The sequence below is a fragment of the Corylus avellana genome, chromosome 11 (assembly GCF_965113065.1).
Source record: "Corylus avellana chromosome 11, dhCorAvel1.hap1.2, whole genome shotgun sequence".
Classification (NCBI taxonomy): domain Eukaryota; kingdom Viridiplantae; phylum Streptophyta; class Magnoliopsida; order Fagales; family Betulaceae; genus Corylus; species Corylus avellana.
In genome coordinates, this window is record NC_142500.1 from 16,430,731 (window position 1) to 16,450,826 (window position 20,096).

The 20,096-nt window shown below is 34.1% G+C and overlaps 2 protein-coding genes across 2 annotated transcripts; both read left to right on the forward strand.

Annotated features, from left to right (window-relative positions):
- Positions 1-13,329: 13,329 nt before the first annotated feature.
- LOC132165906 (uncharacterized) lies at positions 13,330-15,340 on the forward strand. Its single transcript, XM_059576606.2, has 3 exons — positions 13,330-13,617; positions 13,998-14,740; positions 14,926-15,340. Exons 1-3 carry the CDS (start codon positions 13,330-13,332, stop codon positions 15,338-15,340), a joined length of 1,446 nt encoding a protein of 481 aa, XP_059432589.2.
- Positions 15,341-17,462: 2,122 nt separating this feature from the next.
- Positions 17,463-20,096, forward strand: LOC132166699 (uncharacterized). Its single transcript, XM_059577568.2, has 3 exons — positions 17,463-17,750; positions 18,327-19,075; positions 19,517-20,096. Exons 1-3 carry the CDS (start codon positions 17,463-17,465, stop codon positions 19,992-19,994), a joined length of 1,515 nt encoding a protein of 504 aa, XP_059433551.2. The 3' UTR covers positions 19,995-20,096.

Sequence of the window (20,096 nt, forward strand, 5' to 3'; positions counted from 1 at the left end):
TATCTATAAGACCCCTCAATTCATGAACACCCAATAATGAGTGGATATTGTCTGTAATTTGTTACTGCTAATCAATTTAGCTTGAGCATTAGTAGATAATGATGCCCCTCCACTCTCTTTTTCACCCTCACACACGACAAACATAATGTAGGCAAGTAATCCTTCATTGAATAAATAATAAATTAGTTATTATATATATATAAGTCAATGAAAACTGTCATATCAGTTTAATGAGACAGAAATATAGGACATATTTGATAGCCTTTTTTTAAGATATGTTTTTGTGTTTTGATTAAAAATATATTTTGATATGACATAAAGATGAAAAAAAAAGTTTAAATTTTTCGTGAGCGTTTTGTGTTAATTTTTTGTTTTGAGGTAAAAAAGTGTATTACCAAACATTTACAACATGAGAAATGCACTCTCATTCTTACGTTCTTATTTTCACACTTTTTAATATAACTCTTAATTTTTTCTTAGATTAAAAATTAATAGTAATTTATTTCAAATTTAATAATATTTTTAAAAATGACCTTAGCGAGCGTAAAAGCGTGAGAAAATAAGATTGTCTAGCATTATTCGACGTAGACATGGCAAGTGCACGAAAGAAAGAAAAATGCTGAGGTTAATAAGTTCTTCATACTTATCTCATATTTTTCTATAAATTCAATAAATCAATAATTAAATTTATAGAGTTCACCATTAATTTATATAAAGTCTACAAAAATTTACAAATTTAATTATTAATTTATAAAATAATATTACCAAATATAATATAAAAAATATTAACCCATAATATTTTTAGGCGTATAAGCCGGAGTGGGTGCATGTGAGTAGGCATCGGTGTGCGCCACTGATTGGGTTTGTCTCCCAGCAAAAGCTCACCATGGTGTAGGGAAGCCCTTTGACATTGAAAGAGACAAAAGGGTGGAGGGGTTGTGTGGGCCCATTTCCAAATGCAACCGTCCTTTTTCTCATCATGTTTGCTCCCTCTTCATGATGCCAATTCCCTAGCCCGTATTAACGACATCATGGCAACTGAGTCAGCTTCTGACCCCACACAACTCCCCGGTCCCACTGCCTTCCCTAATTTCTTCAATTAAAAAATACAGAAATTCCAATCAAAGTACGAACAGAACCAAACTTACCATCATTAACCAAAATAGTTTACTTTTCTTTAACAATTAATTAACGCACTGATGGCTATTGTGTCGAAAAATAGTACTTGTTTTAATTAATTAATAATAATAATAATTATTATTTTCTTGGGTATATATGGGGTTAAAGATTCCATATTATGCTCGGAGGTAGGAGACATCTCCATCAAACTTCTTTATTTTAGCTCTTAAAAAAAATTATTTCAGGTTAATTAGCTATTTACTTTTTTAATATGTATTCTAATTAATTATTTATTCTCTTCTCTATTTTATTTAAATATTATTTTATATCCAACCACACTCTGCATACATGTCTTAGATGTCTATTAAACTTGCACCCACAAACACACATGTCTCCCACCCAAGTTGTATACCATGTTCATGAACGTTCCTCCCCTCTTCTCAGTGGCATAAAGTGTCTAACATGCCTTGTAACGCACGGAAATAAAATAGACACTTTAAGAATATTAAAAAATAAATAAGATGTACGACACTAACAAAGGTAAGATAGATATAGTAAAGTATGGGAAGGCCGACTGGGGTTGGGATGAAATTGTATGAAAAACAAGGTCGAAAATGCAAAATTAGGATTTTCTACACAAGACTTGATCGACTGAGAATGAGACCCGGTCGATCAAGTTAATGTTCCACGTGTTAAGCTCAATTTTTGCAAGAAACTAATGGTACAGACAAGGGTTATGTGGGTTCAATCAACCAAGCTTGTCGCTGTTTTGGGACAATTTGGTCGATGGAGTTTTAAGCTTGATCAACGCAGTTTTGCACTAATCGACCTTATCAGCCTATTTGGAGGCTCGTAATGTTGAGAAAAATTGCCTGAGTTCGTAAAAAAGTTAGAATCTGAGTTTGAGAGTGAAGAGCTTGAGTTTTAGGTAAGATCAACAGAGGTTTATAAAGTGAGAAAGAGGAAGAGTCTCAAGGAATTAGGCTATAAAATGTATGGTTCTTGTTCTCTCTATCCCTCCATTTTCATAGTTATTGAGTTATGAATTTATGATAATGTTGTGATGTTGTAAAGAGGGTTAAGGTATGATTGTGTTGGTGCTTGGAAGTGTTGTGGAAGCTGTATTGATGTTGTTGGAATGGGAGGTTGGTACAAGCTAGAGTTTTTGGGGGTTTGATAGTGATAAACCCAAAATGCGAGTTTAACATTGTGTAAACTTGCATGTAGTTGAAATAGTGTTATTAGGGTGTTACAATATTGTTAAAAGAGTTTGAAAATGAATTTTTGGACAAAAAACTAGAGTTTTTGTAATGGTGTTTGGATTTTAGAGTGGTTGGGATGACTTTGAAATGCTGTTTTGATCTTGTTTGAGTAGTATGGAATGTTTGGTCGATGGTTAGAGTGAAAAATAATGGAAAAGAGGAATTTTTGAATGTTGTCCACGCTAGAAAATATTGCCAAACACCCGTTTGTTGATCGGGTATACCAATCAACGGAGTAAATTAAGAACATGGATACCCGAGAGCCCTTCTCGGGATGCTCGGTTGATGCTCAATCGACCAAGCCAAGGTAGTTTTGCAAATTTGAATCTTTTAGGGCATTTTTACAATATAGGGTTTTTAGGGGTTCGAAAAAAGTCTTTCGATCTAATAATAGTTTTGAATCTAACGAGTAGTCATCATATAAATACAAAGGAACGTGAGTAAAAAACATAAAAGTATAAGCCCCAAAAAAAAAAAAAAGAACTCTCATAATGACAACATTAAACCTCTTTTACATGCAGAATTTATTCGTGAATATTATGAGCCTTGTAATTTAAGTATGTCCATATATGTCATCGTATGTTACATTGTGTTTACACGATTTTAGTGTAGGACAAGAGAATATAAAACAAGAATTAGCGATTAGGAATCTATTATGGTGGAAAAGTCTCTTTCTAATTTATAAATACTTTTACGTTGTCGTATTTTATGAAAACTCTATATTTGTCTTTAAATGAAAAGTTGTTTGATTTTAATAATCAAATTTTAAACAAACAAGAGAGATAATTTATATCTAACCAAAACTATTTTCTTTCTTTTTTGTTTTTTCATTATTTTGAGATTCAAAAAACGACCATGAAATTTTTTTAGTTGTCTTATTGAAATAAAAATTACACACACAATTTCCATTCATCCATCATCAAAGATCTCCATAACTCAATGGGTATAATGGGGACTATGATGGGAAAGTCGTACGATAGGGAGAGCTTCTGAGTGCTTAGAGTTCTAAAAGTTTTGTTTTGTGTGGTTTTTTTTTTTTTTTTTTTTTCAATTTTACTTTAACATAAACAAAACACTCAAACACACCAGCAAGAAAGCTAGAACTCAGTTCTTTACATCAAACAACAAGAAACCAAACCAAAATCAAACAATTACAATGAAAAAGGAAGGTGGGTGGCTACATGTGTTATTAATGTAGGGGATCCATGGAAAGGGGGAGTGAATATTATGATGCCCTAGAGAAGGATCGAGATCAGATCCCTTGTTCAGGTCATCTCAATGGAGCCTACTTGTTGGAGTAAGTGGGCTCCATCGAAACCGTCTCCATAATTGCCAAAGTAAACCACGTAATTTAAGCTTTTGTTGTATCAAATGGTTTGGAAAAACCGTAATTGCATAGAGTCCTACTCCGATATCGAGCCTACTTGTTTTAACTATTTCAATAACCTGTCACGTTTTTAGCAAGTGACTTTCAAATTCGAAAATTTTGAAAATTTTGGAAGGACGGTTAAGATAAGGTTCCCTGCAAATTCTAAAATTACATAATTTAAGCTTTCATTGTATTAAATGGTTTGAAAATGCTATCTATTAAAATTGTAACATGTTAATTTTCGTTAGTTTTGATGTCATGTTTTTGTTCTTTATGTTATTTGAACGAAGAAAAAACATCTTTGTAAAGTGAATAAAAAGTATGCTTAAAAGAAATTATTTTTAGCTGATTGATAACAAGTTAATATTATTCATAAAGAAAAAAAAAGGGGGTAAAAAGCGTTGGCAAGTAATAAAAAAAGAGTAAAATGGGAATGATAAGGAAGTGTGAGATGCTGGCAATTGAGTAGGATGTGATTGGATGGAAGGGCAACAGCTTTCGGTGAGTCACTTCCCAATACACTCTCAAACAACCTATGAGCATAGTAAAAATGATGATGTCATACATACTCTCAAACAATCCACGCCCTTCATATCTTCTAACCGACCTATGATTTGACAGTGGGACCCAACTTTCATTTGTTTTGTTCCCACTGTCCTCCAATCAACAGTCAGGATCACAGCATCCACCGCATCCTCATCATCAGATTTTGCAGTGAAACTCCCATCAGTCACACAACAAATTATTCCTTACTCCTAGAGCAATAATATATTTATATTCTCCTCCAGAGAATATTAATGAATACTTTTTTTTTTTTTTTTTTCTATGTGAATTAAGATTTATTTTGGGTTTCGCAACAATTATTCTTATTTTTTATTAAAATTTTTAGAAGATTTTTTATCTTTTTATTGGCCTTAAAATGACACTGATAATTTTTAATAATTTAAAAAAATATTAATGATTAAGTGATAGTTTGAGAGAGTTTGTGACTTGTCCAAATAATTTACATGCAGATGACAGGTTTTATGAAGCAGAGAAATATTTAGAGGGTTTAATTAATGAGCTTTTGAAAACTGGCAGGCTAAAATAATAAAAATTGTTTTTTTTTTTTTTTTCTTAAATTTGGCTAAACTTTGAATAGCTCACTAGGAATAGGAATGCTCTTACAATATCCTTCCTAAATGAGCAATTTTTACAATAAAACCTTGCTAAACTACTAAAGCGAATAAGATAAAAAAAAAAAATTCAAACAAAAATTTCAAAAAACGAAAAAAGGAGAAAAAAAAAAAAAAAAAAAAAGGAGGCAAAAGAAATTTGAAAAAAGGGAAAAAAAAATAAAGAAAATACCGAAAAGGAAAAATATTAGAATTTGGGGACACTAATCTTTACTGAATACCACAATCCTTCATTATTAATCTTTAAAAAAAAATTAATTAATTTAGGCATTTTGAGACAATCTTAATATTTTTTATTTTCTTTTTTATGTCTGTGAATCTTTTTGCCAATAATATAATAAGCTTGATCCAAATCCTTCATTTCAAAGTTTTGTAAGAGAAAATGTTTGTAGCAAACTTAAATCATTGCTTGCAAGCTAAATATCACCTACAATAGATCTAGAAAGATAATTTTACTCCAATTGATCTTAAGGTATCACTAATGTTTTTAAAAAAACTGTACAAAGTATTAATCTTGTAAAATTTTATATTCCACAGGTGAGAGGCGTATTTTAACCCATAAATATAGGGAAATGTTAGGTGTTCTTCTAGTGTTTTTCTGGTGTCCTCCCAATTGTGATGTGGCTTTTAAAATCGCCAATAAATAAGTCAATAGTGATAATCTCAAATCCAACGATAATTTTAAAAGTCACTTTACAGTTGGGAAGACACCAGGATAACACTAGAAAAACACCTAGCATTTCCTATAAATATATTTTCTTAATTTGTAAGCCTTCTAACTCTTATTACCAAATCTGTTAGGTTGTGGTATGTGAACCTCCTCTTATATATCCATAATCAGAAAAGTTATTTTCACATCCATTTGATGTAGTTCGAGATCAAAATGGGTTAATAATGACATGACTATTCTAAATGAATCATTCTTAGATGCCGGAGAGAATGTTTCATGACAATCGATGCCTTCATTTCGAGTAAAACTCTTTGCTACAAGTCTAAATTTATTACTTTCATCTTTACAACAAGCATGTCTTTTGGTTTTGTAAACTCATTTACAACCTATGGCTACAACTCCTTGTATTAAGTCAGCAAAATCTTATACTTAATTTTTAGCCATGAATTTCATCTATTCCTTCATGACGTTGAACCAAACGTGGAATTATCTCCATTCATGGCTTGTGAAAATGAGTTTGGATCATCCTTAAGTCTGACATCAAAATCATACTCTTGGAAGTCTACAATATATCATTATGAATTATTGGTCTCTTTATTCTTGAGGATTTTCTTAATCCTATTCCATCATTATTTATCAAAGTTTGAGTAGGTTTAACCTAAACTCGTTCTTCATGAGATTGGTTGTTCTATGACATTGATTCGAGATAATCAAATTGATTTTCCTTAAGCACAATTAATGTAATACTCCAAACAACATCGATGGTCATTTATAAAATAAAATTGACTATTAAGCCACAAAATTTCGTGTAACACATAAAGTCCCAACCTTTCTAAAATAAAAAATGAATTAAAAAAAAAATTTTTAAAATTAAAACCAATTTTATAACTTCATCTACACACTAAACAAACTAAACAATATAGAAACAAAATATAAACTTAACAAACAGGAAAATGGAGGCTAGGGTTTCGAATTAGACTTCAAGCCAATATTGATTCATCATCCTATGAAACTATGAAAATGGTTCGTTTTGATACAAGTTATGTTCACAAACATTAATTGAGTTGAGTTGATGAGTCAAGCTGAACTTTATACGATTTAGGCTCATGAGCGTTAACCGAGTCGAGCTAATGAGTCAAACCAAACTTCATACAAGCTAGGCCCACAAACATCAGTCGAGTCAGGCTAACGAGTCAAATGGAACTTATACTGGTATACATTATTTAATAATTGAGCATATTTTTGCTGTTGCGAACTGAGTTCAAGTTGAGTTTATATGAGTGGGTATCAAGCGGATTGTCGAACAAACTTGTTCATTTACACTCGTAAATGGATTTGGACAATTTCATTCTAGAGGACAACTCCTTTATTGTCATTTAATTTGTCTAGATGGCCATGTTTGTTCACGAATTTATTTTTTCTCTTTTGTTTTATATTCCCAACTTAAAGACCCTAAACAACCAATGTAAAACACAAAATGCTTCTCAATGCACATTTATCTACAACCCTATCAAAACCCATTACTTATATCTCAATGGGGTGTAAACGAGTCGAACTTGAATGAGCTTCCCTTGTTTGGACTTAGCTCGTTTAAATTTTATTCGAGCTCGAACTCGAGTCGAGCTTAAGGACGAGCCAAAAAATTGAGCCCGAGCTTGAGCTCATAATAAGTCGAACGAGGTGGCTCTTATATTTAATTTATTTATTTTATTATAAATTTAAACTTCAAATACTCTTAAACGGTTCAAGACGTTAGTTGCACATGAGCATTTGCTTAAACTGGCTAGTCGAGTATTTGACCTGAGTCAAGACAACAAAACACTTGGTTTCGAAAAGAGAAGATATGCATCATTTTATAATAAAATGATGCTATTAGGAAAATATATATATATATATATATATATATATATATATATATATATATATATATATATATAATATTAATATGAGCAACTATGTGAACAACTACCAATTCGAGCCTTATACGAGCTGCTCACGAGCCTAACCAAGTCAAGCCGAGCTTTCTTCGTTTAATATTCGAGTCAGTATTTATGTTCACGAAACGCCTCATTTAATAATCGAGTAGAACACGAACTAATCCCGAACTCGCTCACGAACGATTTGCTCGTTTAACACCCTTATATTTCATTGTCATATACTCATACTACACTTTCAATCCCATATTTATTAAAAAAAAATTAAAAAATAAAAAATAAAAAAATCTCAAATGTTATTTGTTTTATATAAATGGTAGACACGACTTTTAATGAAAACAAGAATAACAAATAAAGAAATGAGATTTTCAATTCGTAGAAAAGTGGACATTTATTTTAAAAGTATTTTTTTAAAAGAAGAGCCCCCATGTTTCTTTCAGGGGCCAGGGCACGTACCCTTCATAAGAAAGGGTAGCAGTCATGCGGTCCAACAATCTTCGACTTTATATGGAAGCTCAAATAAAGTATATATCTTTCTTGGAAAGAGCTTATAATATATATATATCATGCTATATTTCTTTTTCTTTTTCTTTTTATTCTATCCCATGCTATAGGGCATTGCCATTGACTCTTTTCCCCACTACAATGTTGAGAGGGCAATTGGCTGGAGTCACCAGAAAAAAGGCCAAGGCTTAAAAAAAATAGTTTCCGAAAAGGAGAACAAAAAATTGTGGGTATTGTCATATCGGCTATCGGGATGTGAACTTCGAGGGGGATGCCTTTATATATATTTTGGCCGGGAAGGATGTAAAGATTAAAAGAAAAAGGTTATGGTTGACTTTTGAGGTTGTTTTTGACAAATGCCAATTGTTTGTTTTATCGAGGTGATTGACTTTAGGCCAAGTGGAAACACTTTGCCTCGTAACAAGTGAAATCATGTAAACAAATTTACACTCACTACTTTTTCAGTTTTCACACACTAAAATACATGACACAATTATCATTCAAACAAAATTTTAAACATTATAGAGAAAAGAAAAAAGAAATCAGAAATGTTTTAGGCATTTTTTTTTTGTTTTTGAATTTCAGTCTTATTGAAGAAGAATTACAAGAATAACGCTCTTACATTACAGAACAAAAAGTTCTGAAAAATCATAGCCGAAGCAACGAAGTTACAAATCATAGATGTTTATATAAAAATCAAATATTCAAGACCTATTTAAGACATTAATATTTACTAACTTATGACTACTTTTTAGTTGTAACATCAGATCTGTTCTAAATAAATTCAACTCAATGTATATGTAACTCATCTTCCTCGCTCTGAAAACATATCACATCCACAAGCTTAATGTCTAGACAATTCTTGATCAAACAAAAGTACAGACAATAAAAAAAAACAAAGAAAATTCAACCCCAACACAAAAATAGCCATAAAAGTACAAATCTGCCCCTAAAATGGCTAAATCTATTCCTACCCAAAACGATCGAAAAACTAAGATGTGAAAGATGTGAAAGAGATTTAGGCATTATGGCGTTTTAGCATTATGGCGTCTATTATTTCGAGAAGGAAAATAAGAGTTAATGCTCATGCGTAACATCAAAGATGTGAAGAAGATTCATGGGCCAAAAAAATAGGTTCAATTTTATTTATTTATTTATTTTTTAATTTTTTTTTTTTGCGTGTCTATATATAACAAATTAGAAAAATTTTGTATTTGAAATTGAAGTTCCATTTAAAGACAACGAGTAAATTTTGTATACATTTATGATTTATAAATTTTGTATCATTTATTTTATACCAATATGCACATAGACATATAATGAAACTTACGTATATATATATTTATTTATTTACGTAGGTTTGTACCTATACTAAAAATAATCATTTCACCGGTGGTTCTCAAGGTATTTATGTTATTCTTAAAATTTTATTTCAACAGCTAATAGCATGAAAATATAATTTATAACAAATTAATCTATATATTAAAGCTTTATGTTAAAGTCCAACCTAACCCTATATATAGATATTTGAACAACATCCACTTGGAACTAAAGTTAATGTAAATTGCAAAATAGCAATATTTGAACAACGCGCCTATCCACCTCCTCCCTTGGCTTCCCAACTTTCGGTAGTCACTAGCCGCTTTCTGTCCTACTGTCCACTCATCGGCACGTGCATCTTCTGTGTTCACCAGAAACCTCCAACTGCCCGTCCTTCATCGGTGCTACTGTTCTAAGTAGTTTTTTTTTTTTTTTGTAGTTTTTCTGTATTTCCTGTTGTATTTTAGTGTATTTTTCTGTGGATTATTGTTTCCATGATGTTGCGTGGTTCAATCTTGTGGAGAAAATTTTTGTTGCTGGTGTTTGTCCTTCAATGGTTCCCATCTGGTTTTATGCAATACATTTTTTGCAACAACCTCTTAACGAGGGTTATTGCCTTCACCACTTTGAACTCCTTATTGAGTCATCTTGTCCCTTGTCACCGCTTTGTGCGGCCCATACAAAGGCCCGGCTAGTTTATGATTTTTTTGGGATTATAAATAAAACAATTGCCTAATGTCTTTGTACTACTTTTTCTATAGGAGCTTTATTGGGGTGCCCATGTCATTGTGGCTGCTCGACCTATATCATAAACTCCTCCTTATTTGAATAAAAAAAAAAAAAAATTATTTAAAGGATCTAAAAGACACTTTTGGCTCTGATTGTTAAAGTTTTTTGGTTTTTTTTTTTTTAAAAAAAGTTTGAAAAGGTGTCATTATGTAACATAATGATGAAAATTATTTGTATATTTAAAAGTGTTTTGTGTTTGAATTGTTTATTAATGTTTTTGTTTTTTTTAAAAAAAATAAAAAACTAAAAATTTTTAACAAAGAGAGCATAGGGTTTTTTTTTTTTTTTTGGTAAGTAAGAGAGCATAGTTTTTTTTTTTTTTTTTATAATCAAGTAAGAGAGCATAGTTTGAATGGTACAGTTTGGTACCCACACTTCCAAAGTTAATTATTTATATTAGATTGACAAGTATAATGTAGAATTATCAGAGTAAATAAAAATATTAAAAAAAGCGAAGCTCATAATTGAATTTTTGTATTTATCTCTTTTGTCAGAGGGAGAAGCCCTTACGTCAGCTCCACCTCAGGCTTTTACCACAAGCCCGAAAAGCAAAAACCAAGCGGGAAAGTACACGTGTTACAATTAATTAGGTGGGCCCGACCACAGCGGAGGGAGTTAACGTGTCATGATGATGATAGGCCGTCCATGTCTCAGTGGACCCCCCACCTCACCTAGCCCAGTGGATTGTACCTGCTCCCTCATCTGTACGGACACTGTTACCCATCCCTTGATACTGACAGTTCATGATGGCGACCTCTTCCCTAACTCCGTTTTGTGTTTAACGTTCCGTCAACAATTATATTCATCATTAATAATTTCTTCAAAATACCTTTATTTTATTTTATTATATATATATATATATATATATATATATATTTTTTTTTTTTTTGGCGTCAAAAGAAAAACATGCCATGTTGAAGAAGATGATGATCTCCCGTTATTAGGTCGTCTAAATTTCATAAAAATTCAAACAACTTAAAAAGTTATAAGGTTCATTTGTCTTGAGCAATATAAAATACAGGACTCACCTGTGCGGGATAAATAGGCCTTGTAACTCCTGTCTCTTATGCAAAATTTTAGACAACTTAATAACAAAAAATTTCAAATGGTAATACAGTTTTTGAGGTCAACAGCTTTATTTACTTGTTTCTTTTCTAAGGGCACAATATTATTTAATTTTGGAGTAACTTTATTTTAAATTTTTAAATTATCATACGATTTGACAAGTCCCAAAACTTTAAAATTTCTCAATTTAAACTCTTGAACTTTCAATTGTAGTCAAAAGTTGCCCGTTAAATTTACTTGTTTCTTTTATTGGGTAACCAAGAACAACATAAGCTTATATGGGGTTGGGTCTAAATCTGGGAAATGGAAAACAAAACATCCTCATGGGCTAGTCCACTTGAGCAGTCTTGGGCTTCATTTTACATGACCAATCTCAAACCTGACTTGGGTTTTAGAGAACACCCCATCAATTAAAAACAAGAGAGGGAGCATCTAGGGGGGTGTTTGTTAAACTCCCTCACATTCCCCCACATCCACCACACTATTTACTTCATTTTTTTCCCAAAAAAATATTATTACTTTTATATCAAATCACTCACTTTTTATATCTAATCATTTACTTTTTATTACTATTCAAATAAAAAAATCACTACAAAACAAATTTTTTTACTTCTCAATACCACTTTTTCATTTTTTCATACCAATTATTATTATTATTTTTTTTCTTTTTTTTTATCCATGAACAGTGTCCTGTAAAATGAACAGTGCTGGGGTGTTTAACAAACACCCCCTAGGTTCACTTCATCCCAAATATCTATTAATCTCTTTCAACTCAACTCAATATGTTGTTTTGCGTCCCCAAGAGGTAATTCAATCGGTTAGGACTATGCATAATAAAGCGGAGCACTAGTTCGAATCCCTCTCCCCCTTCTTGTACAGACATGTCAAAAAAAAAATTTGTTTTGCTTTTGTTTTAAATTCGGGCATTGCTATTTGCAAGCCTTTATTTTGAATTTGAAGAATGGTGATTGTTATAACCTTATTTTTTATTTTCTTTTTTTAAACTTCACTGAATTCCTTCTCAACTTTCATTGCTATGTAATTATTCTTCAAAGTTTAAAAACTTTAAATTTAGTGTATCGGATTTTCAAATTTTTACAATGTTATCCATCCATTAAATTTTGTAAAAAATTTCAAAATACCAATTTTTTATCATAAAAAAAATTAAAAATTAAAAAGAGAAATGTTACACATCTTCCCCTCATTCTTTTCTCATCTTCCCACTTTTTAAAATCACTTTAAGGTAGAAAATGAAGTATTTTCTAATATAAAAAATTGCAAAGATTCAACCAAATTTGCAAAAATACTTATGTATGAATATTTGCAATTTTTTTATTAAAAAAATTGAGTATGTTGATAATATCTAGCGAAAAATCTTTACCGATAGAAAATATTTCAAAAAATTAAAAGTTTGATACCTTAAATCGAAAGTTTTTTAATCTTAAAAACTAATTTTAAAAACGTGTGAAATTTCAAGTGAATTATGGGATTTTTCTTTCTTTTTTGAGAAATGATTGTTGGAGATGTCTGTAGGAAAGTTAATTTCTTTGGAAATCGGAGGGTGTGTTGGGCAAAGGACTTGAAAAATGAAGTGGATAGAAATTATAGTAGATTTGATTGATGTGAGAAAAAAGTATATCGTTTTGTACGAAAAAGTAAAAAATTTGTTTTATAGTAATTTTTTTATTTTAATAGTAAGAAAAAGTGATTAATGTGTTTGATTTTGGTAGGAATAGTATGAGAGTTTTTTTTTTTTTTTTTTTTTTTTTTGGGTCAAATTGAGCCTGCATTCAATCCTGAAAGGTACAGTTAGACTCCCAAAGTTCAGTGTCCTAACCTAAGACACATCCCAAAGTTTACGCAAGTTGCAACAAACAACCTTTGATAGTAGGACAACCTTTGATTCTCGCAAATCTTCCGGTCAACAAGTTCAAGACCCCTACACCATTACCCAATCAAACTCCTTCCAAGAAAGTCAACCATCACTTCGCCCTCCAAAAACAGAGCAGAAAGAAACAGACAGGACTTTGATTAAAGCCAATCGAACTCCCTTCCAGCAAAGTCAGCCCTCACACCGCCCGTCCAAAAACAGAGGATTTTGATTTGAAGCTGACCCGTCGAGATGGATTCAGATACTTTGACATTAATTTTGGTAAATCTAGCGGGTATTATGGAGAAAGCTGATGAGAAGTTGTTGCCAGCGGTGTATAAGGAGGTAGGAGCTGCTCTGCACACAGACCCAACTGGTTTGGGCGCGCTCACTCTGTTCCGAATCATAGTGCAATCTTTTTGCTACCCACTGGCCGCTTACCTGGCTCTGCGTCACAACCGTGCTCACATCATTGCCGCCGGCGCTTTTCTCTGGGCTGCTGCCACCCTTCTCGTTGCCATCTCCTCCACCTTCTTCCAGGTCTCTCTATCTAACTCTTTCTCCTGCTTGTATTTAACTCTCTGAAAAATGTTATTGATATATATAGTATAATGTTGTAGATTTTCTTGTTCGCTTGTTGGGGTTTGTAGATCTGTACCCATCTACTACTTTCTTGAGTTGGTTTAAGAAATCAGCAAGATGGATTATTATTATTATTATTTTTTTCTGCTCACCAAAAAAAGAAAAAAGAAAAAAAAATGACAACATGGGTATCTGAAATCTGATAAGGAAAGAATTGCAGCATATTTTAACAGATTTTGGAAAAACTTAAGAACTTAAGAAGCTCAGAAAGTTGAAGTTGTAATGGAATAGTTGCATTCTTTGATTATAACAGATTGGGATGATTTGGGTATAATTAGGTAGCAGTGTCACGGGGTTTAACTGGAATCGGACTTGCCATTGTCATACCTTCAATTCAATCCCTCATCGCCGACTCAACCGATGACAGCAATCGTGGCATGGCTTTTGGATGGCTGCACCTTACAGGAAACCTCGGCTCCATCGTTGGTGGATTCTCTTCTGTTGTTGTCGCCTCAACATCAGTCATGGGCATACCTGGTTGGAGAATCGCTTTTCTTGGGGTTGCTTTCGTAAGTGTCATTGTTGGGATATTTGTCGGCCTCTTTGCAAAGGATCCACGCTTTTCTAAGACTCGAGTTTTTCATGATAATCAAAAGAATGTCTGGTCGGACGTTAAAGAGCTAATTCAAGAAGCACAATCTGTCATGAGAATCCCATCTTTTCAGGTAATTGTGGCTCAAGGTGTCTCTGCCTCATTACCTCGATCAGCTTTGTCATTCACCCCCATGTGGCTGGAGCTCATAGGCTTCTCCCATGGAAAAACAGCATTCCTTTGGAGTATACTTGCAATTGGTTTTGCCCTTGGAGGCCTGTTTGGTGGAAAAATGGGTGATATTCTTGCACAACGCTTACCCAATTCTGGAAGGATTATTCTGTCGCAAATAAGCTCGGGTTCGGCTGTTCCTCTTGCTGCAATTTTGCTCCTTCTATTGCCTTATGATCCATCCACAGCATTCATGCATGGGCTGGTCTTGTTCATTCTCGGATTTTTCGTCTCCTGGGAAAATGCAGCAACTAACAAGTACGTATATATATATATATATATATATATATATACTCAGATCAATTATGTTTTGCCTTTTCAATCTTGAGAAACAAAAGGGCGTTCTGTTTTCGGTGTTTGCAAGTGAAAAAACTCATATATAATACAAAAGCAGAGTAAACAGAGGAATTAGAGATACTGAAGATACTGACTTTTCTTGATAGTCCCATATTTGCAGAGATAGTTCCAGAGAAGTCCCGTACGAGCATCTACGCTTTGTATCGAGCATTTGAGACGGTACCGGCGTCATTTTCTCCCGCCGTAGTAGGCATTTTGGCTCAGCATATTTATGGCTATAAACCGATTCCAAAAGGGTCATCAAGCGCTGTAGAGATTGAAACAGATAGAGAAAATGCTGCGTCGCTCGCCAAGGCACTCTACACAGCAGTCGGGTTTCCCATGGCAATCTGTGCCTTCATCTACTCCTTCCTATATTGTACATACCCAAGAGACCGTGAACGGGCAAGAATGAATGCATTGATAGAATCCGAAATGCAACAGCTAGAGGCAGATTTTAAAGTGGAAAAGAGCCTTGTGTTGAATGATAATGATGAGAATTCTACTCTGCTTTCATCTTAGCTAAAATTCTCAAGTATGGGAGAACAATAAAGTCAAATAATGAAAAAGCTTCATCAGTTTATTGATTCTTGTATATCAATCTTGTTATTACCCGGTAAAATTAATATGATTCATCTTTATAAATAATTCTCTCCAGCCATTTTTTCGAACCGCCTCGAGGGGTTGGTTCAAGGGAGTTGCCGAATCACCTCCGAAGAGCACTAATCCCCCTTTTTAAATTTGTAATTTCATAATAATCCCACCGAAAAAAAGATTAAAATTTGCACGATGGGAGTCATTTGTATCACACTCATACCACATAGAATTATTTGTCACAAACCTCAAATCACATCGACTAATTTAACATTTTTCCCCATTTTTTATTAACAAATTAAGCACACATCTTGAGTTGCTCATACTCTTACCTATTTAAAGGAGAAAGAAGCATTTGAGCTAAGATTTATTTATTTATTTTTTTAAAAAAATTGTTTTATTTTGAATGAACTTATGCAATGGTCCATTGAAAATCACAATGTACATATCAGTGACAGAATTAGGAATTTAGGAGGGACCGGGTAGGCCATGCCCCCCCCCCCCCCAAATTCCTTAGAAAAAATATTTTAGGTAGTAGAAAAGAAAAATCATTTAAAGCCCATTGGCCCCTGCCCAAAATAAAATTTGGCCCCCAAATCCTCAGAAAAAAATTATTTTAAGCTCATTGGCCCCTCCCCTGCCCAAAACTTTTTTTGGCCCACTCCCGCTCTCCTCTACTTTCCCTTCTCTTCATATACTTTGGCTCTCTGATCAAACTTTCTGGTTCTGGTTCTGCCCTAGTACATATAGTAATGGAGAGATGAAATGACCAAATTGTACAGTATTATAGGAAATGACCAAATTGCACTTCTTAAACATTATCTAGTGTATTACTTGTTTATTCTTTATCGTTGTGTTTTTTTTTCATCTTATAAATTAGAAGTATGAGTCTTAAGAAAAGATTTTGTTGTTGTTATGAGGATCTACTTGTTAACCCGACCCATGAAGATCAGGAAACAAATCCAAAAAATGATAAATTTTTCTCTTGGAAGAATTATTATTATTATTTTTTTAATTCATATAATTTTTATTTGTATTTTTAATAAAATTTGTAATTCTCACCTGTATTTTATAATTTTTTACTTGAATTTTCAATTTTAAAAATAAGATCCTTAAGTTTTGCCCATATTTTAAATTGATCTCTCTATTATTTCATCGGTTTCTTCTATCTGTCACGTGTGTCTCATTTGACACATTAAGGTCTATCTCAACATCAAAGTTAACTGTTTTTCCTCTAACGTTACAAATTTTGAAGATTAGAATGGCGTGGAAGATGGTTTTTGTTTATAGAAGTGAATCTTTTTTTTTTTTTTTGGCTTTTACTTGATGCTTAATGATATAAGCGTTCATATGAACGCTGACGTGTCAACTAGAACACATATGACATTTGACAAATCATTCATTTGACTAAAAAATGAGAGTAGATCTATTTGGAATCTGGGCAAAATCAAATAACTATATTCTTGAAATTAGAAATCTAATAAATAAATTCAAATAAAAATGCCATTAAAACAGAATAACCGAACTCGACTTCCCACCTGGCCCAGGCCCATCATTTGCCAGGCGATGTGCCACCACTTTTTTCCCTGGCTCCCAAGTCCCAGCTCCTCTCCCTCTGTGAAACAAATCCAAGTAACCTGGGATTGTTTTTTTGTATCCAGATTCCAGGCGCTTTCCTCTAGGCTGCCACCAACTTCTGCGTTGGCAACTTGGCATCTCCTCCGCCTTCTTCCAGGTACCTCGATAATGACGCCAGTTCTACTCTTACTGCATGTGCGTAAGGGCAGGCGCATGAAGATGCGTTCCAATTCCGATGTCCCACGTCGATATAAAGAAGATTATCCTATAACAATGTCCTTCAATTTTACCAAAACACCCATAAAAGCAGTTTATTCTCTATAATACCCCGCTCTCAGGACCCTTCGTCATTGTTGTAGCTCCCACTCCCCAGCTCTACACCCCCTGCAACTAAAAAGTCAAACCCAGGCCCTGTCCCTCTATGAAACAGAGGAAAACAGAGGAGTGTGAGTGTTCCAGATCAGCTTGAAAAATGAAATCAGAGACAGTGACATTGGTGCTGGTGAATCTGGCTGGTATAATGGAGAGCGCCGACGAGGCACTGTTACCTGCAGTGTACAAGGAGGTAGGGGAAGCTCTGCACACCGACCCAACTGGGTTGGGCTCGCTCACTCTGTTCCGATCCGTGGTGCAGTCCTCTTGCTACCCGCTCGCCGCTTACCTGGCTATGCATCACAACCGTGCCCATGTCATTGCTCTCGGCGCTTTTCTCTGGGCCGCCGCCACCTTTCTCGTTGCCATCTCCTCCACCTTCTTCCAGGTACCTATATATTCCATCCATTATCCATACAACTTTTTCTTCCTGCTTGTGTTTGATTAAATTTGTGAGCTTTCGAGCTATCTTCTTTGTTTTGTCATTCTCATTTATGCAGATCCATAACTGTTCTATTAACTTTTCACTGTTGGTCGGTTACATGTTTTATATGCTAAAACGTGTATTAATTAGACTCACTTCAAATGAAAGCCCTTGGTTGATTTATACTATCCTCAAGTTGTGAATCATTGTTGGTTTATAAAAGTTTTTTCAGAGCTGAGCTTTGATGAGGAAAGAACTATAACATTTAAAATAAGGAAATGCAGATTTATTGCATTTGGGTGCTTCTAGGTGTCAGGTGCCTGCCCATTCCTTGAATTAAGAAAGAAACTCAAATAACTTATAATTGTAGGTCCTAATGGAAGAGTTGCATACTTGCATTCACTGATGTTGAAGCTTCAAGAACTTTAACAAACTTTGAAATATGCTAGAGAGTTGTAAACAAATTTCAATAGTTGCATATGTTGCTTTAGCACTATCTGCAGCAGAGTCTTTAACATTTCGAATCATTTGGTTAATTAGGTGGCAGTCTCACGGGGTTTAAATGGAATTGGACTTGCCATTGTCATCCCTGCCATTCAGTCCCTTGTTGCGGACTCAACCGATGAAAGCAACCGTGGTTTGGCTTTTGGATGGCTACAACTGACAGGAAACCTGGGATCCATCATTGGTGGGCTTTGCGCTGTCCTTTTGGCCTCAACCTCTGTCATGGGGATATCTGGTTGGAGATTTTCTTTTCATCTCGTTGGAATCATTAGTGTCACAGTTGGTATATTAGTCCGCCTATTTGCAAATGATCCGCATTTTTCTGATAGCAATAGTTCAGCTAGAAATAGAGTCCATAAGCCTTTCTGGTCAGATGTTAAGGATCTAATTAATGAAGCAAAATCAGTAATTAGAATCCCATCTTTCCAGGTAATTGTGGCTCAAGGTGTTTCTGGATCATTTGCCGGGGCAGCTTGGGCGTTTACCCCAATGTGGTTGGAACTTGTAGGTTTCTCCCATGAAAAGACAGCATTCCTTCGGACCATACAAGTGATTGGTGTTTCACTTGGTGGTCTGTTTGGTGGATGGATGGTGGATATCATTGCAAAACGTTTACCCAATTCTGGAAGAACAATTATGTCACAGATAACCACGGGTGTAGCCATTCCTTTAACAGCAGTTTTGCTACTAGTATTGCCTGATGATCCATCCACTGCATTCTTGCATGGACTGGTTTTGTTCATCACTGGATTTTGCACATCCTGGGCTGCTCCAGCAACTAACAAGTATGCCTACTACTAAATCCATTATGTTCTCTCTGCACATTCTCTCTTTCTAGTGTTTTAGTATTTTCAAATTGTTTGTGGTAGTGTGTCGGAAAACATGTTCTTCACTGCACTTTTTTCCACGGTTGAGAAGTATTGATGACTATGATTAGGAGTATCCTTATTAAATTAGAAACATATATTGAAGTTCAGCGGGTTATATTTTCAGACAAGGATCCTCTCCATTTAGTACATCCAACGATGTACATTGCGTCAATGTTGGCACGTCTTTTAAAATAATATGGCATTATGTACACCGTTGAATGCATTAACTTTAAATCAATTTCAAATGAAATGGAAAGAATCCTTATCCTCTACTATGCAACTTCAACTTGAACTAATGAAGTTACAATTAACATTTTCACTACTAATTTCGTTGATATATATGTAAATGGTGTACAGTCCGATATTTGCAGAGATAGTCCCAGAGAAGTCTCGTACAAGCATCTATGCTTTGGATTCATCATTTGAGTCCATGCTAGCATCATTTGCTCCTGCTGTAGTTGGGATTTTGGCTCAGCACGTTTTTGGTTATAAACCAAATAGGAAATCTTCAAACCCCGTAGAAATTGGGACAGATAAAGAGAATGCTGCATCACTTGCCAAGGCACTCTACTTAACAATTAGCATTCCAACTGCAATTTGCTGCTTTGTCTACTCGTTCCTCCATTGCACGTACCCAAGAGACCGCGAACGGGCAAGAATGGATGCACTGATAGTATCAGAAATGCACAAACTGGACGCTTATGACTCTCCTTTGAATGGCACTGACATTGACATTGATTGTGAATGGCAGGAGAGCCATGGTTTGAATGATATTGATAACAAGTTATCTCTGCTTTCCCATCAGCAAACATTCACAAACCAGGAAGAACAGTGATCCTGCCTTACTCTTCTTCCAGCATGCTCACTTCTATTGTTATAGTCTTTGCTATAGATTCTTTTTTTGTAAAGTCAATCTCATTGTTACGTACTGATTTAA